The sequence below is a fragment of the Cucurbita pepo genome, chromosome LG17, assembly GCF_002806865.2.
Source record: "Cucurbita pepo subsp. pepo cultivar mu-cu-16 chromosome LG17, ASM280686v2, whole genome shotgun sequence".
Classification (NCBI taxonomy): domain Eukaryota; kingdom Viridiplantae; phylum Streptophyta; class Magnoliopsida; order Cucurbitales; family Cucurbitaceae; genus Cucurbita; species Cucurbita pepo.
Window position 1 is genome coordinate 6,475,100 of NC_036654.1, and position 20,004 is coordinate 6,495,103.

The window sequence follows — 20,004 nt, forward strand, 5'->3', positions numbered from 1 at the left end:
ATGAATGGATATATAAACAAAAATGAAGCAAAGAAAATAAAGAAAAGAAAAAGAATAATATTTAAAGCAAAAACAATAAAAATAATTAAGGTTACGGTTCATAGTGCCACAGGCGGTGCAGGCAGGTTCACCTCTGGCCTGCGTTTCTTATCCATAGCGGAGCTATGAACACTCTAATACCCACTTCTGGTTGCCATTTCTGTGACGTCCCAAGCTTATTCTCCCACAGATCCGCCGTTTCTTTGAAGCTCTCTGCCATCAGAAGAGCCCACAGATTACGCGCCAATGCCAACGACTTGCAAACCGAGGCAGCCGAGGGGTCTAAAGAAGATGGAGATGAGGTAGCGGCCGGAGCCCAGCAGCAAAGCAGGGCGTCCACTGCTCCTGCGCTGGATAAAGACCTCAAGAAGGTTTGTTCATCGTTTTTGTGGATTTTGAATGATAAATTTAGTGGGTATTTGTCATTTTTCTTGATTCTTTTACGATTTTTGTTGTGATTGTTTAATGGGTTTGATTTGGATTTTCGAAATTTACTTGAATCCTGAAGTTTTGTTCTGGAATTGTCTAGTGGGGTTCTGTTTTTCAAGTTTTAGGGCGAATGGAAGTTGTTTAATGGGATTAATAGCACGTAGTGTACCGATGGGTTCTCTATGGATCCTTGAATGGCTATTAGAAGACCACATAGCTCTTCAACTTCTTTGACACATGAAGGAATTTTTGGACTTTCTCTAGAAACAAAGCGTAATAGCGTAATGGCTCAAGTCTACCACTAGCAGATATTGTTTTCTTCGGACTTTTTCTTTCGGGCTTCCCCTCAAGATTTTTCTAAAACGCTCTACGATGAAGAGGTTTCCATACCCTTATAAAAAATGTTTCGTTCTCCTCTCCAACTAATGTGGGATCTCAATCCACCCCCTTCGAGGTCCACTGTCCTCGTTGACACTCGTTCTCTTCTCCCATCGATGTGGGGCCCCCTAATCCACCCCTTTCGGGGCCTAGAATCTTTGTTGGCACACCGCCTAGTGTCCAATCCCTTTGAGGCTCAGCCTCTTCTGTCTGGCTCTGATTGGTAACGACTCAAACCAACCGCTAGCCGATATTGCCCTCTTTGGGCTTTTCCTTTCAAACCTTAAACTCTAAACCCTTCAAGGTTTTTAAAATGCGTCCGCTAGGGAGAAGTTTTCACACATTTTTAAAGAATGTTCTGTTCTACTCCCCAACCGATGTGGGATCTCACAGAAATGACTCAAAAGGTTTAAGAAAATTCTCCAACGTTCTAATTTTGCCTAGCTGGAGCCTTTAAATTCCTTTTCTTTCCATTATTATCTACCTTAAGGATCTATGCTTTAAAGATCTTGCCTAGGAGTTTCTCGGGCCACATTTTCTCGTTCCTCGTTAGCTGCTCTTGAAGCTTCTATTTCCACCTCTCTCTCTCTCTAGAAGATTAATCTTCCTAAGAAGGTGAAGTTTTTTGTGCTAACTTCCTTTGGGTTGGTAAATGAGTTCTTTTTGTCATAACGGGGGGCGTAATAGAGATGAACAGTCGTTAATGGAGGAGGTGCTCTTGCATCCTTCCTTTAGGGAGAGAGGCTAAGGAAGGATGGCTAACTGATAAGGATCACGGTGTTCCAAATGTTCCAACGTAACCTATTACATGATCCAAGACCAATAAGAATCAACAAGCTTGTGTATAGTTGATATCTATGCATTTCACACTTTCAGTAACTTCATAACAGGTTGTTCAAAAGACTGCTGCAACCTTTGCACCAAGGGCCTCTACTGCTTCAAAGAATCCTGCAGTGCCTGGAACTACTTTATATACTGTTTTTGAGGTTCAAGCCTATGCCTCAATGTTATTAGGTGGTGTGCTATCTTTTAATCTTCTATTCCCCTCCAACGAACCAGATATATGGAGATTAATGGGAATGTGGTCAATATGGATGTTCAGTAAGTTTTTTCCCTTATAATTTTTTTTATCATTTCTTAGCTTAAAAAAGAAAGCTAGTTATCATGGTACTGTATTTGTTAGATTCCACGTTGGTTGGAGAGGAGAACAAAACATTCTTTATAAGGGTGTAGAACCCTCTCCCTAGCACGGGCATTTTAAAATTGTGAGGCTGACGGCGATGCGTAATGGGCCAAAGTGGATAATATCTATTAGTGGTAGGCTTGTGCGGTTACAAATGGTATCAGAGTCAGACACTGGGTGGTGTGTTAGCGAGGACGCTGGGCTCCCAAGGGGGTGGATTGTGAGATCCCACATTGGTTGGAGAGGGGAACAAAACATTCTTTATAAGGGTGTGGAAACCTCTCCCTAACAGACACGTTTTAAAACCCTGAGACTGATAGTGATATGTAATGGGCCAAAGCGAATAATATCTACTAGTGGTAGGCTTCGACTGTTACAAATGGTATCAGAGCCAAACACCAGACAGTGTGCCAGCGAGGACGCTTAGCACCCAAAAAGGGTGATTGTGAGATCCCACATTGGTTGGAGGGGAGAACAAAACATTCTTTATAAGGGTGTAGAAACCTCCCCCTAGCAGATGCGTTTTAAAACCGTGAGGCTAACGGCGATACGTAACAAGTCAAAACGGATAATATTTGCTACGGTGGACTTAGGCTGTTATATTTCATCTTCTATGTCATCTAGACTGTTTTCAACCAACTTTCTCCATCAACTCTTACTTATTTTGGCTACAATAAGTTCCATATTTTCACTAGAGAAACTCAAGGTAGCTTCTACTGACTACGTGAAAATTTTGGATGACAGCAATACCTTCGCTTCGAGCACGAGACTGCTCAAAGAACGAGAAAGAAGCTCTCAACTATCTATTCCTCCTCGTCCCCTTACTCAATGTTATAATTCCATTTTTCTTGAAGTCTTTTGCAGTCGTCTGGTCAGCTGACACCATAGCCTTTTTTGGAATGTATGCTTGGAAGGTATGATTGTTTCTTCACATATGATGAACCTAATAGAAATGTGGTTTCCTTCTAAGTATCTCCTCTAAAACATACTTTCATCTGCAGTTGGGATGGTTTCAGAGAACAGACTGAGACTTCAGAGAAATGGACAATTTTTCGAACAGGATTTGAGGCTTTCGGATCCGAATTGAAACTTTGTAAAGATTGCTAATGTATAGAAGGTATAGTAGTCACTCGAGATATTATGGAAGGTAGTAATATATCGGTGATAGCCTCTAAATATCTGCTTGCATTTGCCACAATGTGATAGACTCTTAATAACAGTTCGAGGTGAATTCAAAGATCTACATGTATTTCCTAATAATCACTAGATATAAATTCAAAATATTTTTGCAGTTACCTCATACAAATGACATAAAACAGTTACCTCATAGTCTTGATTCAATTTGTCCATCACCAATAGCCTCTACAAGAGCAGGAGCCTTTCTTGAAATGATGAAACCTACTGGAATCTCTCAATATGATCTCGTGTTCAATAATCATGGAAATGTAGGTTAAGGCACTGTGGCAATCACCGCATATGCGCAAGTTCTTGTTTATTCGAATGGGTTGTCCTGGAGCTGATGTTAAGATCCCATATGCAACAGCCAACTTCTCGCTATGCTCAAACAAGAGATCGCCTTTCTCCTCGTCGTCAACGTCATGAAGAGCAAAGCTTGTTTGAGGAACGTACCCCATGTCCTTGATGCGTTGAATCAAATCGGAGAGAATGTTGTATATTTGGTCTGATTGTGGATGACTTTTATCACCCACAAAGAAGGTTGTAGTGCTTTTCTTGCCTTGTACCCAACTACATCCCGGCCTCTTTTTGATCCCAGTATGTTTCATCAATCTTCGGATTCTAGCTACATCTTTCCAACGTCGCGCATTCGCATACAAGTTCGAAAGTAATGTGTATGAACCATCATTCTCTGCCCCAGATTCTATCAATTTGCTTGCTGCATATTCCCCAAGCTCGACATTAGCATGGGTTCTGCTGGCACTTAGTAGAGCCACCCATACAACTGGGGTCGGTTCCATTGGCATGCTTTTAATGAGTTCCATTGCTTCATTGAGACGACCTGCACGGCCCAAGAGATCAACCATACATGCATAATGTTCGGCTCCAGGTGCAACCCCAAAGTACTTGACCATACCATGGAAGTAGTTCATGCCTTGATCCACCATTCCAGAGTGGCTACAAGCATAAAGAACGACAAGAAAGGTTACCCCATCAACTGAAAGACCAACTTGCCGCATTTGATTAAAAACACGTAGAGCTTCTTCACCACGACCATGGATACCGTAACCTGTCATCAAGGATGTCCAAGAAACAGCATTTCGTACCTTCATGTTGTCGAATACGATCTGAGCAGCATCAATGTCCCCTGATTTGGAATACATATCTATAAGGCAATTAGCTACATGTAAAACCTCAGACTCATTTTCATGACGCAAAGCATAGGCATGGATTTGTTTTCCAAGCCTTAATGCACCCAAACGTGCACAAGCCATCAAGGCACAAGATAGAGTGAAGGCATTAGGCTTTAAAGAGGTCTCCTGCTTGAACATCTGAGAGAAAAGTTCTACTGCATCATTGGCTTCGCCATGCTGAGCATACCCACCAATCATGACAGTCCAAGTCACCACGTTCTTGTCCTTTCCTATTATCGAGTCAAAAATATTGCGAGCAACTCTCGAGCTTTTGCATTTAGCATACATATCAATTAGGCCATTAAAAACCATCATGTCATCTCCAGGATCACTCCAATCCAAGTTGAGAATATTTTTTATGGCATATGCATGTGTTTGCTTTCCATGAAGCAATGCTCCCACAGAAGCACAACCTGAAAGAAGAGACACAAGAGTAACAACATTTGGCTCCAACCCACAGTGTTGCATTTGCCTGAATACATCAAGGGCTTCACAACCATGCCCCCTTTGAGAATAGCCAGCAATCACAGCACTCCATGTTACCACATTTAACTCAATATCTTCCTCTTGCATCCTCTTAAACAAGGAGAGAGCATCATCAAAGCTACCAATCTGAGAATAGCCAGTTACCAAAGCATTCCAAGAAACCACATCCTTCTCCTTCATCTGCTCAAACACCTTGTTTGCCTCATTCATCTTCGAGCATTTAGCATACATATCCACAAGAGCATTGCCTACAAACACATCATCCACCAATCCACTCCGAACCGCAAATCCATGTACCTGCCTGCCATGTTGAGTCGCAAATGTTGATGCACATGCAGGAAGAACATTGACAAGCGTAATAGCATCTGGGCGAAGTCTGAAATTGTAGTGCTTAGCCATTTGAAAGGCAATTCTGAGGGCAGCTTTTGACTCCCCACCTTGTACATAAGCAGCAAGAATTGAATTCCAAGACACAATGTCATCTATCTTTCTTTCAAGCACCTCATCAAACACTTGGCGTGCATCATCCAATGCCCCACATCTCCCATACATTGCCACAACAGAATTACAAATAAATACATTTGACTCAAACCCATAAGCACAAACCATGGCGTGAACTGAGGTACCACATCTAAATGACAGTTTCTCACCACAAGCTTTGAGAACAAATGGAAAGGTGTAATGGTCAGGCAACCACCCAAGTCTCTGCATCTGACGATAAAAACACAATGAATCATCAAGAAAACCAAGCCTCACAGAGCGTCGAATCAGCGCATTCCACCAAAAAACGGTGGAATGAGATGGAACGAGACGTTCAAGGAGCGATACAGCTTGTCCAAATGCATTGCACTCAATGTAGCCTCCAATGGCGTGTGTAACCAAATCAGTGAAGCCATTAACCAAAATTTGCTGGTGAACAAGCTTTGCATCGATCAACGTTCTACATTGTTTCAGGAAGGACATGAAAGAAATGGTATGAGTGGAAGATGCAGAGGTAAAAAAGAACTGAACTGGAACGGCGAGGATTCAATTGAAGTATGAGGTGCAATGACGGTGTATCATAACGTTGAAGATTGAAGAAAAAACCAAACACGAGGTGGCGCCGTTGAATGATGAAATGGCGGGGTAGCAATCCTAAATAAGATTAGCCTAAAAATTAGCAAATATTCATCAACAATATTAGCAATTCCATCAAACATATATACTTGCACCTTCATAATTCAAAATCAGGATCAATCCAAGATTTAGAGAAGAACCTGCAGGCCGAAAATAGGGATTTAGGAGAATATTACCTGAATAATATGTAGCGGAAGCCTCCAATTTATGTTCGTAGTAATCCTCTCACTTTCCGGATTCTCCATCTGCGATGCTATTTCGACTTCCAATCCGATTTTTTCTGAGAAATCTAGGAGAGACTCTGAACAGGCGTAGTGAAGAACGGTGAGCGGCGGGAAGTGAGCTCAGTATCCGGCAAGTCGCACGACGGCGCGCGCAGTCGAGAATTTGCAGATACTATGTAGAGACGAGCGACGGGTAGACTGAAAGTTAGGATTTTCGAACAATAAATTTAAAAATTGGACAAAAACCAAAATAATTTCCAATAATTAAAACCTTCAACTAATAGTTAATATTAATTTAAATAACTATTTTGACGTGATTTCATTTTAAATTAATTTAAAATTTATTAATCTTTTACAATCTTACTAAATATTAATAAATAAATAAAACAATTATGTAATTCTTTTTAAAGGTAACACGATTGATGAAAATTGGAAAGTCATGATTCACTTAAAATAACTAAATTTAAAATAAATTCATTTAAATCTATGATTTTTTTTTTTAAATTAATTTTTTTTTATTGAGATCCCCTAATTTTATTATGTTTGTCTCACCATTTTTTTCTTCATATATATATATATATATACACAAATAATAAATTATAATATATCATTTTTTTTCCATTAAAACGAAGAATTAATAATTTAAAATAAGTATAATTTTCTAATTTTAAAATAAGAAAAAAAATATATTCTAGACGAATTACTCATATTTTTAAGTTAGTATATTAAAGTTTAAAAATATATTTTATTATAAATTCATAAATGACATTTTATTCTACATTTATTACAATAAAATGAATAATATTTAATGAAAAATTACACGTCGATTTTTTAGTTTATAATGGATGCTGTCATATTACACATGTAGAGAGAACGATGTCGACAACAATGTAAAAAACTCGTAGATAAAGCCTCAACTACGATGCTTTTAGGTTGTACAGTTCATCTAAGTTCTTAATTTGATGTTAACTTTTCTAACTATAGAAGGTTTATCGATCTAAGTTCTTAGATACTAATTCGATTGAATGGTAACTATTTTTGAATTGAAGCACGAGAACTCGATTTGAATATGGATTGGCATTTTTCATTACAAAAATTCTAAGGTTGTGTTGAAAAGTTAGTGAATGGTGGAAAAGAAATGGATGATGAAAGGAAATTTAGAAAATGTACCTCCATCAGCGCGAAGGCATGGTTTCATGCGTTTCTCAATGATCCCACCATCATCATCAATCACCATGGCCAGAAATAGGCATTTGTTTTCCTAAGAATTTTCCCTTCCTCAGAATCCCCACCAACCTCCTTCAAATCCATATTTTATCCCTTCTAATCGATCATCCCTAACTTCTTCCTTCCTAATCCATTCTCCAAACCAGCCTAACAATGGCTGCCATCACTCCTTCTCTCTCTCTTTCTTGATCTTTCACCAAACTCCCTTCCCTGGCCTTTTTCCCCCTCTTCCCCTGCCGTTCAATTTCCAACTCAATTTACAGGGCAGGAATGGCCGTCTGGAACAACCTCCACCTCCATTTCTCCATCTCTTTCCTCGGCCTCTTCCTGTCTTTCCTCCTCCCCGATGCCGCCGCTTCTGCCGCCGGAATCCGCCTAGGGATCATCCGCAAGCCTTCCTCCGATGTTCCTGTCTTCCGCGAAGCCCCTGCATTTCGCAATGGCGATTCCTGCAATAGAGATGAGAAGATTCACGTCGCTATGACATTGGATGCGAATTACCTCAGAGGAACAATGGCGGCCGTTTTGTCGATTCTTCAACACTCAACTTGCCCCGAGAATGTTGAATTTCACTTCCTGTGGGCGAGATACGAGCCGGAGGTGTTCTCGTGCATCAAATCCACATTTCCTTACCTGAAATTTAAGGTTTATCGATTCGACGCCGGTAGGGTTCGGGGAAAAATTTCGAAATCGATTCGTCAGGCTTTGGATCAGCCATTGAACTACGCTAGGATTTACCTGGCCGAGATTCTTCCGGAGGAGGTGCAGAGAGTGATCTATTTGGACTCCGATTTGGTCGTTGTTGACGACGTTGCAGAGCTTTGGGGAGTGGATTTGGGCGGGAAGGTAAAAATGAAAAACTTCAATTCAACAACATAAATCCCTCAACTTCCTATTTATACTCTCTTTTTTTGTTTTTTTCAATCATTATTACATTTCAATTTCATTAAAAAAAAAAAAAAAAAAATTAGGGTTTTTTTTTCTTTTCCCCTAAAATATTTTAATCTATTTTAATTTTATGTTCGTTCATGCACAGGCATTAGGAGCACCGGAGTATTGCCATGCAAACTTCACAAAGTATTTTACAGACCAATTCTGGTCGGACCCAAAGCTAGCAAGCACATTCGAGGGACGAAACCCGTGCTACTTCAACACAGGTATAAAAAAATTCGTTATTACATTTCCACTTCATTACAGTTCACCACAGGTATCATATTTCATCTTCTATTATAGTCAAATATCTTGTATCCATTTATTGCCGTTAATTTCATTTTCCTTATAATTTATTCAATGATTATAAATAGAGAATTTCACCACCACCATTTAACCGCAATAATTTTAACAAATATTCTAAAAAACAAATATCTTGTATTTATTTATTGCTAATTTAACCGCAATAATTTTAACAAATATTCTAAAAAACAAATATCTTGTATTTATTTATTGCTAATATGACACAGGTGTAATGGTAGTGGATGTGGAGAAGTGGAGGGACGGGGAGTTCACGCAAAAGATGGAAGAGTGGATGTCAGTGCAGAAGCAACGGAGGATATACCACCTAGGCTCTCTGCCGCCGTTCCTCCTCGTGCTTGCAGGCAACATCCACGCCGTCGACCACCGGTGGAACCAGCACGGGCTAGGAGGCGATAACCTAGAAGGCAAATGCCGGAGCCTCCACCCTGGTCCGATCAGTCTCCTCCATTGGAGCGGGAAAGGAAAGCCGTGGCTAAGACTAGACTCTAGGAAGCCCTGCACCGTGGATCACCTGTGGGCTCCCTATGATCTCTACCGTCCAGCCACTCATTCGTTGGAAGAGTAGAAGAGGGGAGGAGAGAAGAGAGAGAGGAAAGAGGATAAAAACAAACAAACAAAAAAAGAAACCCTAATTTTTAGATCTAAGAGGTTTCCACAATGTAAGTGGAAAAAGAAAGGGAAAGAGAAGAGAGAGAGGAAGAACATGAAGGAAGAACAAGAACAAGAATTGGTTGAACTTGTTGTGAATATGTGAATAGAAAGTGTTATGATCCAATTGAATTTCTCTCCTTTTCTATTATTGTGTTTTTTTTTTTTTTTCTCTAATATTCTCAGTTTAAGGATCTATTAGACATCAAATAAAAAGTTTCAGAAAAACAATTAATTTATTTAAAATTTTATTGGTGCCACCTTTGCGGCTTCCACCGGTCTCTTAAAGCTTCTATGCGACCCGTGTAGCTATTTATTGGTGTCTTTGCTTCTCCGCGGCTTCTTTGACTTTAGCTCTGTTGTCATCCTTGCTATTACTTATGGGTCTAAATCAAAAGAAAAAATAACTCGATCAAGTGCGTATACTCCGTCTGTTGGGAACTGGGTATTCAATGGGCTATGAATTCGGATATGAAATGGAGATTCCAGGATTTTTGCCGACTCAGGTGGGTAGTCCTTATTAGTCAAGCTTTGGCTACTGAACGGGAATTGGATATGTCCAAAGGTAAACACTTTTAACGTTTTTCTCGCTAGATTGAGTGAATCAAAAGGTTTTACGAACATATTGGAAAAGGGTACGAAATAAATTTGGTTGCTTTGGAGCCTACGAGGCTTAATATAAAGGCACTTCTCGTTGTTGAGGTTAGTCGGGGTATTGGTTATGAACGTTTTAATCTAATCACTAGAGAAACCTATTTTAAGTTATCATTTTTTTAAGATATACTTATAGGTTTTACTCATGTATATTTTAAGAAAGGCTTAGGTTGAATTGTAACCCTGTTTTCGGGTTGGTCATGTTGACTCGACCCAACCTAAACCGAAAAAGCACTTAACCTAACCCAACACTTTATGGTTTGGGTTGGGTTGGTCATATAAACACCGCGAGCAACATAATTAGGTTGGATTGTAACTCTATTTTCAATTTGGTCATATTGACTCAACCCAACCTAAACCGAAAAAACATTTAACCCAACCCAACATGGATTGGGTTATCTGAGTTGGTTAGATTTTCGGGTCATATGAATACTCGTCTGCAACATAAGAAGAACACAAACAAAAAAGAGTCATGTATCTACCAAATTATTATTAATAGAAAATTAGTTTTTAAAACAAATTTAATATTTAGCATAATTTAACATTAGAACACCTAAAGACAGAGTGGAAATCAAGCCATATATATATATAAGCCCTAAATTGGAAATTTTCCCAAACAAGTAACTGTAGTTTGAAATGGGATTGAGGTTTTGAATTTTACCGATTATGGTGTGGCCTTGAGTTCTTCCATCTACAGATTTCCCACCGTCTTGACGAACACTGGTTCCTTTCCGAACTTCGTTTCAGTAGAGTCTTCAAATCCGTGCTTCTTTTGATCTCTGCTCTTCTCCGATAATCGCAACTGGTTTTCCCCCATTTTTCTTTTATCAATTTTTCTCTCAAATCCGTCAAATGAATTTCTTCAGATCGGTGTTTACCGACGATCTGGATCCTTCGACGAAGTCCGAATCTGAAGCTCAATCGCCTGAAAAATCCTTGCTGAAAGAAGGAGAAGAATCGTCGGATCCGAGTTCTCCAAGTCCTGTCGCCGATTCCTACGCGGCTGCCGGGGCGTGGAGCTTCGGTGGTTTGCTCAAGACTTTGAGTGCCAAATCGGAATCGGTTGTCGAAACCTACCGGCGGGATCTCCAGGAATTTGGTTCCGGTTTGAAGAAGGAAATTGAGGTCGCTCAGGGATCGCTGGAGACGGTAGGGCACGTCTTCGACGAATTCGGTAGTTCCGTGTTGAAAGGTACGGCTCAGATTATCGCACAAGGTAAGGATGCGATTCTCGCCATAGATCATGAATCTGATTCTGATAATAGTAGTAACCAAAATTTGAGTAATCAAAGAAACTCGGTTTCCAAGCCCTACAGTAGGTTTGATGCTCAGGTTCGTTCGATTCAAGGCGACACAGCCACTTACTGTGATGAACCTGAAGATGTGGATGATTATGAGAAGTGGAAATCACAATTTGTGCTGAGTGATAGAAGTGAGGAAATTGAAAGCTTGTTTGAAGAAAATGGAGCATTGGATAATATACACAAAAAAGTTGTTCCTAGTGTTGTTGATGATGAAACATTCTGGTATAGGTATTTTTATAAAGTGCACAAGCTTAAGCAAGCTGAGAAAGTGAGGGTAAATCTTGTGAAGAGAGCTATTGCTGATGAAGAAGAGGAGGATTTGAGTTGGGATGTTGATGATGATGACGACGATGAACAAGGGTACGATGTCAAGTCGAAAGGGGATGTCGGTGAGACGGTGAAAGAGGAGAACACCGCCAATTCGACATTGAAGGCAGGAAGTTCTGTTGGTGACGATAAGGAGGAGGAGAATTCGAACAAGAATGGTGGAAATGTCGAGGAATTAGACGGTGAGAAAGGGTCTGATCAAAAAGTACATTTGGATGGTGGCTCTGAGCTGAATAACAAAGATCAAGGATTGAAATCAGACGAGAAGGTGGCGGTGGACGCCAGGTCTGATCATGGTGAATCTTCGAAACAAAGTGATGTTTCAATTGTTTCGACACAGCCTTCAATGCCTGAGGACGAAGATCTCGGGTGGGATGAGATCGAGGATCTGAGCGTTCTTGAGGAAAAGAAAACAGAAACTCAGGGCGGGATAATCAATCGAGAGGAAATGCGAAAGCGGTTGAGTACTGCTGAAGATGATGAAGATTTGGACTGGGGTACCGATACCGAATAACAACGAGACTGCTAAAGCTTAATAGCTCAAACCTATGGGAGGTTATGAATCGATTTCCTATGATCTCTTTCTTTTTTTCTTTCCAAGTGTTATTCCTTATCTGTTAAATGCAATGTGTGCCGTGATTGTACATCTTTAAACTGTTCTTGAAGGAATCATGTTCAAATTGTTCTTGATTTCCTAATCATAAAAGCTGAATTCCTGTCCTTAAACTGGCTTCCACATTGTTTTTTTGCTGTATATGAATGAATATGATAGTACTTTCTTTTCCTAAAACTCTAGATCTTGAGCCTTTTCTTGTTCTTCCTTTTACTTCAGTGTGCACATCTACTATATAATAGAGAGGCCTTAAGACATGTCGGGATTCAGATAATATCTCGGGTGCTATATTTTCCGGTAAATTCTTGGTACTTTTAGGACTCTAAATGAACATAATCATCAAAAGTATAGGCCTTAAGACATGTCGGGATTCGGATAATATCTCAGGTGCTATATTTTCCTGTAAATTCTTGGTACTTTTAGGACTATAAATGAACAATTTTCCTGTAAATTCTTGGTACTTTTAGGACTATAAATGAACATAATCATCAAAAGTATAGGCCTTAGGATTCGGATAATATCTCGGGTACTATATTTTCCTGTAAATTCTTGGTACTTTTAGGACTCTAAATGAACATAATCATCAGGTAGAGACCTTAAGACATGTCGGGTTTCGGATAATATCTCAAGTGCTATATTTCCTGTAAATTCTTGGTACTTTTAGGACTCTAAAGGAACATTATCATCAAGTAGAGGCCTTAAGACATGTCGGGATTCGGATAATATCTCGGGTGCTATATTTTCCTGTAAATTCTTGGTACTTTAAAGACTCTAAATGAACATAATCATCAAAAGTATAGGCCTTAAGACATGTCGGGATTCGGATAATATCTCAGGTGCTATATTTTCCTGTAAATTCTTGGTACTTTTAGGACTATAAATGAACAATTTTCCTGTAAATTCTTGGTACTTTTAGGACTATAAATGAACATAATCATCAAAAGTATAGGCCTTAGGATTCGGATAATATCTCGGGTACTATATTTTCCTGTAAATTCTTGGTACTTTTAGGACTCTAAATGAACATAATCATCAGGTAGAGACCTTAAGACATGTCGGGTTTCGGATAATATCTCAAGTGCTATATTTCCTGTAAATTCTTGGTACTTTTAGGACTCTAAAGGAACATTATCATCAAGTAGAGGCCTTAAGACATGTCGGGATTCGGATAATATCTCGGGTGCTATATTTTCCTGTAAATTCTTGGTACTTTTAGGCCTCTAAATGAACATAATCATGAAGTATATATGTTTTGGTTGCTGTTAGAATCAATCATGCTTTGATGCAAAATTGCTTCAGAAAATCCATGTAAGGGCAGCAGAAGTACGTTCAAGTTTTATCTCTAGAAGGAAAAGGAAAGATTTAAATACAAGTAAATACAAAATTCAAACCTAACTCCTCTAGTTTACTCATCAAACTTGAACCTCAACTTCTAAGGAAAAAAAAAAACCTAAGAACATGAAATCCAAATAAATAAGTGGTTTTGTGGTGTAGGGAGTGGGGAGTGGGGATGGAATGGAATGGGAAAAACTCACTTAGATCTGTAAAAGGACAAGAACACTACTTAGTCGAGTCGAGTCGTGTTGGTTCGACTTCGGAATCGCCACAGCCTGATTTTAAACTCAAACACTTATGCCTGGCTGCTCCTGAGATGAATCTGGTAGACGAGTTTCGACAGGGGAAGATAGTGCCAGGAACCGCCCTTTTCGAGCACGAGGAGGAAGATGTTTGGCTGGTTTTCTTGAATTAACAGCCCATGGTAAGAACACTCCAGTGCCATCACGTTGAGATCTTCCAGGGCTCATCACCACAGGGCGGACAGGAGCTAACATGACAACAGGTGCACGGAGAATCCCCCATTTTGGCACTACCTCCATTGCTTCATAGGCGTAGGGCACTCCATTAGGCAAGGCACATGCACCTGCAACTCCTGGTTGCCAGAGAGTCATCGCGTTCGACATCTGAGAGGTCGGTGGTTGGTATTGATCACAGTCTGGTCGAACTCGAAAGAACGTGATGGTGACCCTTTTGTTAGGCGATGCACACATGACATGACGTGCAACGTCTGCACTGTTCCCCCTCATGACCAAAAGAGACCTACAAAGTTACACGCTTGTTATTATTATCAACACAACGAACCGAAAGAAGCCTACGACACTGTGAAAACATGTATTGATGGATCAGATCAGTCATGATTGAATATGAGAAACCATAACAAAAGCTAGTTTTGAGTGATAAGGCTGTTGGAAAAAGCATACCCTTCCTTCAAGGACAGCATGAGTGGCCCCTTGTAGTTGCCTTCGTTATCACTGACAATAGAACGCCCAAAAGCCATGGTTGATTCAGAGAGAAACAGAGTGGAAATGGGCTGTTCCAAGTGTGGAGGTTTCTGGAATGGCTGTGAGTACTCTCCCTACACACACATACACACCATATTTTCCTTCGATTTAACCACTTTCGATTTTCAGATATCATCAAAGAAAGCAATCGAATACCTCTTCAAAGAAATTAACGAGACACCCATTTGGTCTTTTATACTCGGGAATCAGTTGCCACTGAATAAGATGATCTATCACCGTCATAAGAAGAGGTGGAATTGGCTCGATGTTACCTATACGCATTGAGAGATTTAAATTTCTGACCTCTTACTCAAACGAAATCATGCTGATTTGATATTGACAAACATGGGTTTCAACAACCTCGAAAAATGGGATGAGTAGAGAAACGTCTTACTTGTTTGGTTGTTATTGGCCGATTCCTCTCTTATCTGTCCAAAAATGGGGACACCAAGCTGGATCATCTCTCGTCGTTTGCCCTTCACTTGCTGATTGAATAAAACAAATGACTCTCCTGCACACATTAAGAAAACATCTTATAATTTCATCTCCATGGATAAGAAATAATAATAAGAGAGAGAATCAAATGAAAGAGACGAACCAGAGAGCTCTCCATTCTTAGCAGCAGAGCGAAGATCATCAACAAACCCATCCAACTTAGCCAATTCAGACTCAGTAAAAACGTCTTCATAACACTTCAATCCCTTCACAACATTCACCTGCCAAATGTCACCAAATGAATCAAACAAAGCCCAAACCGCCATAGAAAACCAACAATCCAGCAAGAAGAACAGAGTAAATTTGAATGGAAAAAGAAAGAACTCGCCATGTGCCCTTTTACTGGCTCCTTGGCGGAAAAACCTTTTGTCAATTTCATCTGTCCTGGACGTGCTTCACACTCCCCATGATTACTGCATATCTCAACTTCTGCTGAAGTGGGGTGCACTCCTTGATGAGATCCTGCCCCAATTGTTTTTAAATTCCACACCCAAAAGAGATGAGCATATTTTCATCTTAATCTTAATAAATTACTCAACAAATCACTAAACAAATGCATTTAATGAGGTGGGACAATTTTAAATTATGCTCAGAAATGGAGCCATATGGTTTTTAATATTCTATATGGTCAACTCATTGTCCGTGACAAATGTTATGCTATAAGCGGCTATATCATATATAAAAATATACACATAGGCTTATAGGCTTATATGAAACTCAGAGCACAAAACAACAAAACAATTGAAGGACTAAACAATGAAACTACTATTCAAATGTTGCAATAATATCATTTACTACTCGTACGAGTAGAAATATTGTTAGACTACTATCGAGCCGCTCTAGATCACGGCTACATCATGTAGAAAAGTTATTAGAATATTGGATGAAAAGTCCGACATTCTTCAAACTAATCCTGTTAGCTACTACCAATGGTTCTAGATCACAACTACGTTGGGTAGAAAAACTACTAGAATTTTGGAATTTTTTGGTACTAATCTGGTTAGCTACTATCAGGTTGTTCTGGATCACAACTACATCGTGTAGAAAAACTACTAGAATTTTGGAACTAATCTTGTTAGCTACTTTCAGGTCGTTCTAGATCACAACTACATCGTTAGAATTTTGGAACTAATCATGTTAGCTACTATCAGGAACTCACGACTACATCCATGGTTTATCAACGTCCTAATAAATTTATAATCTAAAAATTATTTAGAAGTATTTATTTTAAAAAATAAAAAGTGGGGTGGAATATATATATATATATATTTCTATATTTGTAATTTTAGACTCAAATAATTTAATCTGAAGAGTAATAAGCAAAACACCAGGCTCTATAGGATAAAATAAGTATAAAAGTTTTGTCGTCAAAGGAATTTGTCAAAAAAGTGCCCTCTCAAAACAATAATAATAATAATAATAATAATAATAATAATAACAATAGTAATGAAAAGGATTGGGTGTTTTAGGGTAAAATGGACGGGTGAGATTGAAAGATGGGAATTGATGTGGATTAAACTAAGCTTCCATCTCGAGGCATTGCGTATCTGACAGTGTTCGTCCTTCCGGAACTAACCGTAGAATCTTGAAACAGTTTAACCTTTTCCTTCCGCCTCGAGAATTTCAAACCCCCGCTTAAACCTCGGGAAGATAATCATTGATTCAACTCGCACTTAATGTTGGCTCGGAATTGAAACTTACTTTTGTTCATTTGGAAAGTTGTGGACGAAAAGAAACGTAAATGAATTTTGGNCAGGTTTTTTTTTTTTTTTTTTTTTTTTTTTTTTGGGGGAAAAGAACGAAAGAAAAAGGCGTTCTGTAAAAGACGAATTCGTGGATCTGACTCTGGAAATTTTTGGTTTCTGTTTGAATCCTGTGAATGTGGAAAGGAATTTTGCCTAATTTTTGTTGTCGTTGATTCAGAAATTTGGTTTCACTGTTCATCAATTCAAACAAGATTTTCAAGAAATTTCGTGGAAGGATGCAGAGTTTCAGTGATTTTCGAGAAATTTCGTAGATCATGAACTGTAGTGATTTGGTGTTGGAATTTCGAGATCTGTAGAAATCAAAAATTGAAAAGAGAATGAAACTTACCTGAATCAGTTATTTCGCTTCGAATTGAATCCTCCTCTTCGATTGGATCCAGAACAGCTTCATTTCTTCCGCCATCGGTTTCGTTAATCTCGATCGACGTCTCTTCGACGATTTCCTTCTCATCCGAACAAATCTTTCCGTCGTTTTCCTCCTCTTCCTTCATTTTCTTAATCTCCTTCTTCTTTTCCTCCATTTCGACATCGCCGTCGCCATCGCCGTCGTCCTCGACCACCACTACCGCCGCCTCATCGCCTCCTTTCTCCTCCTCCTCTTCCTCGTCCTGATTCTTCTTCTTTCTCTTCTTCTCCGCCGTCACTTTCCGCAGCTCCAAGGCAACGTCAGCGATCGGATGATACTTCTGCATTTGCAGGACCGGAATCCAATTCAGCCGCCGTCTATGAATCGCAGCGAACACTGATTCGTACTCCGATCCTCCATCGTCACTCACCTGCGCCAGATGTCCACACAGCGCATCAATAATCGCGTTCGCCGCCGCGAACTCGCCTCTGAACCACGCCAACACCGCTTCCTTCCCCATTGGGTCCGTCACCGTCACAGCCGCCGCCGTTGGCACCACCACCGGCCGCGCTCGATCAGTTGCCCCCGCCGCCATGGCATCCACCAATATCAATACCAAACCAAAAAAATTTATCCCAATATAAAAAATCTCCCCCCTCTCTCAGTCTCTCCTCCCCGCTTCCGACTTCACCGAAATTTCGGAACCGAATTCTTACCCTCTTCGATTCCCCCACAGCCTCAAATCAATTCAATATATATATATACACACAAAAATGCAATATATATATATATATAAAATAGACAAATATGGAAATTTGTGTGCAAAAGTGTAAAAAGAGAAAGCTATTGGTTGTTCTCTGTAATTGTCAGAGAAATGAGGGAGGGGCGTTGGAGGAGCTTTTATACTTGGGAATTCTATGACGTGGCACATTTTTAAGGCTGATGACGTGGCATATATATATATATATTTATTTATTTATTATTTTTTTTTTTTAACTAGTTTTCGAGATTTTAATTTAAATAAACTATAAATTAATTAAATAAAGTGACTTAATTTTGTACGTTGTACTTTTGCTTTTATAATTAATTTGGGGTGAAATTGTAAATAATTCTAATTATGGTGTTTTATTTTTAATCATGTGATTATCCCTGTAATACCAAAATTTAGATTTTTTGTTTTTTTTTTGTTTTTTTAATTTTTATTGGGTTACAAGTACTTTTAAAAAGTTTATTAAAAGTTTTACTTTTATTTTATTACTGAAATGTGTCGTTTTCTATATGATATGATTAAAATAAATGATAAGGATTAAATTGTAATTTCATATAATTTTTTTTTTTTGTTCGTACCAATTTAATCTTAATGGTTAACTGAATTGGAATGAAAAGTGACTCAGTGCTAAATCAAACCAACTTTAATCGTACCGATTAGGTTGAGTTACGAACTTGTTTGGATTAGGTTGAGTTTAAATAAATGAAAACGATCAGAATTATGTTGATTCATGGTTCTCCGAAAACTAGATTAGATTGAATTAACCTAAATTTATTATTTAATTTCTTAGTTATCTTTTTATTATTTATTCCTATATTAAAAATAATTTTTTAATTATTTAGAATCTCAATTTTTTAAATATATATTGAAATTATGTCGTCAATCTTAATAAAATATTTAAAATTAAATAAATAACACAAAAATATTTATGGTCAATATTATAACTTAATTCAAAATTTTATACTCAATTTCTATTTTGATCCTAATATTTTTGTCGTCTTATCAATTAAATAAAAAATGAAGGATAAAAATTTAATCCAATAAAATTAACTTCAAATATATTCTTAACATTTTATTACTTATATCTTAAAAAATTATGATCTCAATTATATTTTTGGACCCTTTTCTCTCTCATCTTTCATTTTTACTTCAATTATAAGTTATATTATAAGATAAATGCATGTGACTTAGTCTCTCACGCACTTTGCCAACTTCACACATTATTACATAAATTATTTATTTAATAAAAAATGTAATAAAAATTAATATAATTATCGGATTTAAACCTATATTTTACTCGCGAAATTAAGCTAAGGTCGATCTCGTCTTTAAATAATAATGACTAAGGACATAATTTAATTATTGAGAAAGAACTTTCCAAATAACGAGGCAAAATATTTAGAAGTTATTTTCTATATATTCTTTTTTTATTTTTATAGCATTTATAGCTATCTATTTTTCTCCCATTATTTTTTATTTAAAACAATGTGTATTATAGAAAAAATTTCTATAATAATAAAATTAAGATAATAAATTAATGAAAAATATCTGTTTCAAATTTTTTTTAATAAATTTATTAAATTCATTTTCAATCGAGAATTAATATTTTATTTTTCTCTCAATAAATAAATTAATGATAATCAAAAGACAAAGATTATCAAGTAAAATGGAATAATAATGACGTCAGCAATTCTTATATAAGAAATAAATTTATTATAAATAAATGAGATGATTAACTAAGAATATGACATGTGTGTGGGCCCCACCGGAGAGTCCATCGTCAATAAAGTAATGACTGCGGTATAGGAAGGTCATTCAGTCTAAAAGTCATAAATTCATAATAATTTAATTTAATAAAAAAAAAAGCTTATTTATTTATTTATTTAAATAAATAACTTTACTTAAAATTAAATTGTGTTTAAAACTAAAAATTAAAAATTAAAAATTAAAAATCATTTTTAAAAACAAAATAAACGACGGCAGGTTTTTTCATCTCATATATATATATATATATATATATATATATATATATATAATA

At 37.8% G+C, this 20,004-nt stretch overlaps 4 protein-coding genes across 5 annotated transcripts; 2 read left to right on the plus strand and 2 right to left on the minus strand.

The window, feature by feature from the left end:
* The first annotated feature begins 68 nt into the window (after positions 1-68).
* LOC111778506 lies at positions 69-3,272 on the plus strand. The gene is made up of 4 exons (XM_023658382.1): positions 69-410; positions 1,737-1,947; positions 2,774-2,943; positions 3,031-3,272. Exons 1-4 carry the CDS (start codon positions 165-167, stop codon positions 3,055-3,057), a joined length of 654 nt encoding a protein of 217 aa, XP_023514150.1. The 5' UTR covers positions 69-164; the 3' UTR covers positions 3,058-3,272.
* Positions 3,273-3,319: 47 nt separating this feature from the next.
* LOC111778504 (pentatricopeptide repeat-containing protein At5g16860) lies at positions 3,320-7,513 on the minus strand. Of its 2 annotated transcripts, none has more exons than XM_023658379.1 (3): positions 7,395-7,513; positions 6,177-6,422; positions 3,320-6,018 (listed from the first exon to the last, which is right to left on the minus strand). In XM_023658379.1, the coding sequence occupies exon 3, from the start codon at positions 5,845-5,847 to the stop codon at positions 3,379-3,381; it is 2,469 nt and encodes an 822-aa protein (XP_023514147.1). In that variant the 5' UTR covers positions 5,848-6,018; positions 6,177-6,422; positions 7,395-7,513; the 3' UTR covers positions 3,320-3,378. The 2 variants fall into 2 exon arrangements, with proteins under 2 accessions (XP_023514147.1, XP_023514148.1); XM_023658380.1 differs by having other exon boundaries at positions 6,177-6,396; positions 7,395-7,475.
* Positions 7,514-7,596: 83 nt separating this feature from the next.
* Positions 7,597-12,364, plus strand: LOC111778505. Its single transcript, XM_023658381.1, has 4 exons — positions 7,597-8,297; positions 8,488-8,608; positions 8,912-9,241; positions 10,963-12,364. Exons 1-4 carry the CDS (start codon positions 7,722-7,724, stop codon positions 12,150-12,152), a joined length of 2,217 nt encoding a protein of 738 aa, XP_023514149.1. The 5' UTR covers positions 7,597-7,721; the 3' UTR covers positions 12,153-12,364.
* Positions 12,365-13,560: 1,196 nt separating this feature from the next.
* Positions 13,561-18,049, minus strand: LOC111779033. The gene is made up of 7 exons (XM_023659078.1): positions 17,180-18,049; positions 15,414-15,547; positions 15,189-15,306; positions 14,985-15,101; positions 14,747-14,862; positions 14,510-14,664; positions 13,561-14,348 (listed from the first exon to the last, which is right to left on the minus strand). Exons 1-7 carry the CDS (start codon positions 17,790-17,792, stop codon positions 13,874-13,876), a joined length of 1,728 nt encoding a protein of 575 aa, XP_023514846.1. The 5' UTR covers positions 17,793-18,049; the 3' UTR covers positions 13,561-13,873.
* Positions 18,050-20,004: the final 1,955 nt, after the last annotated feature.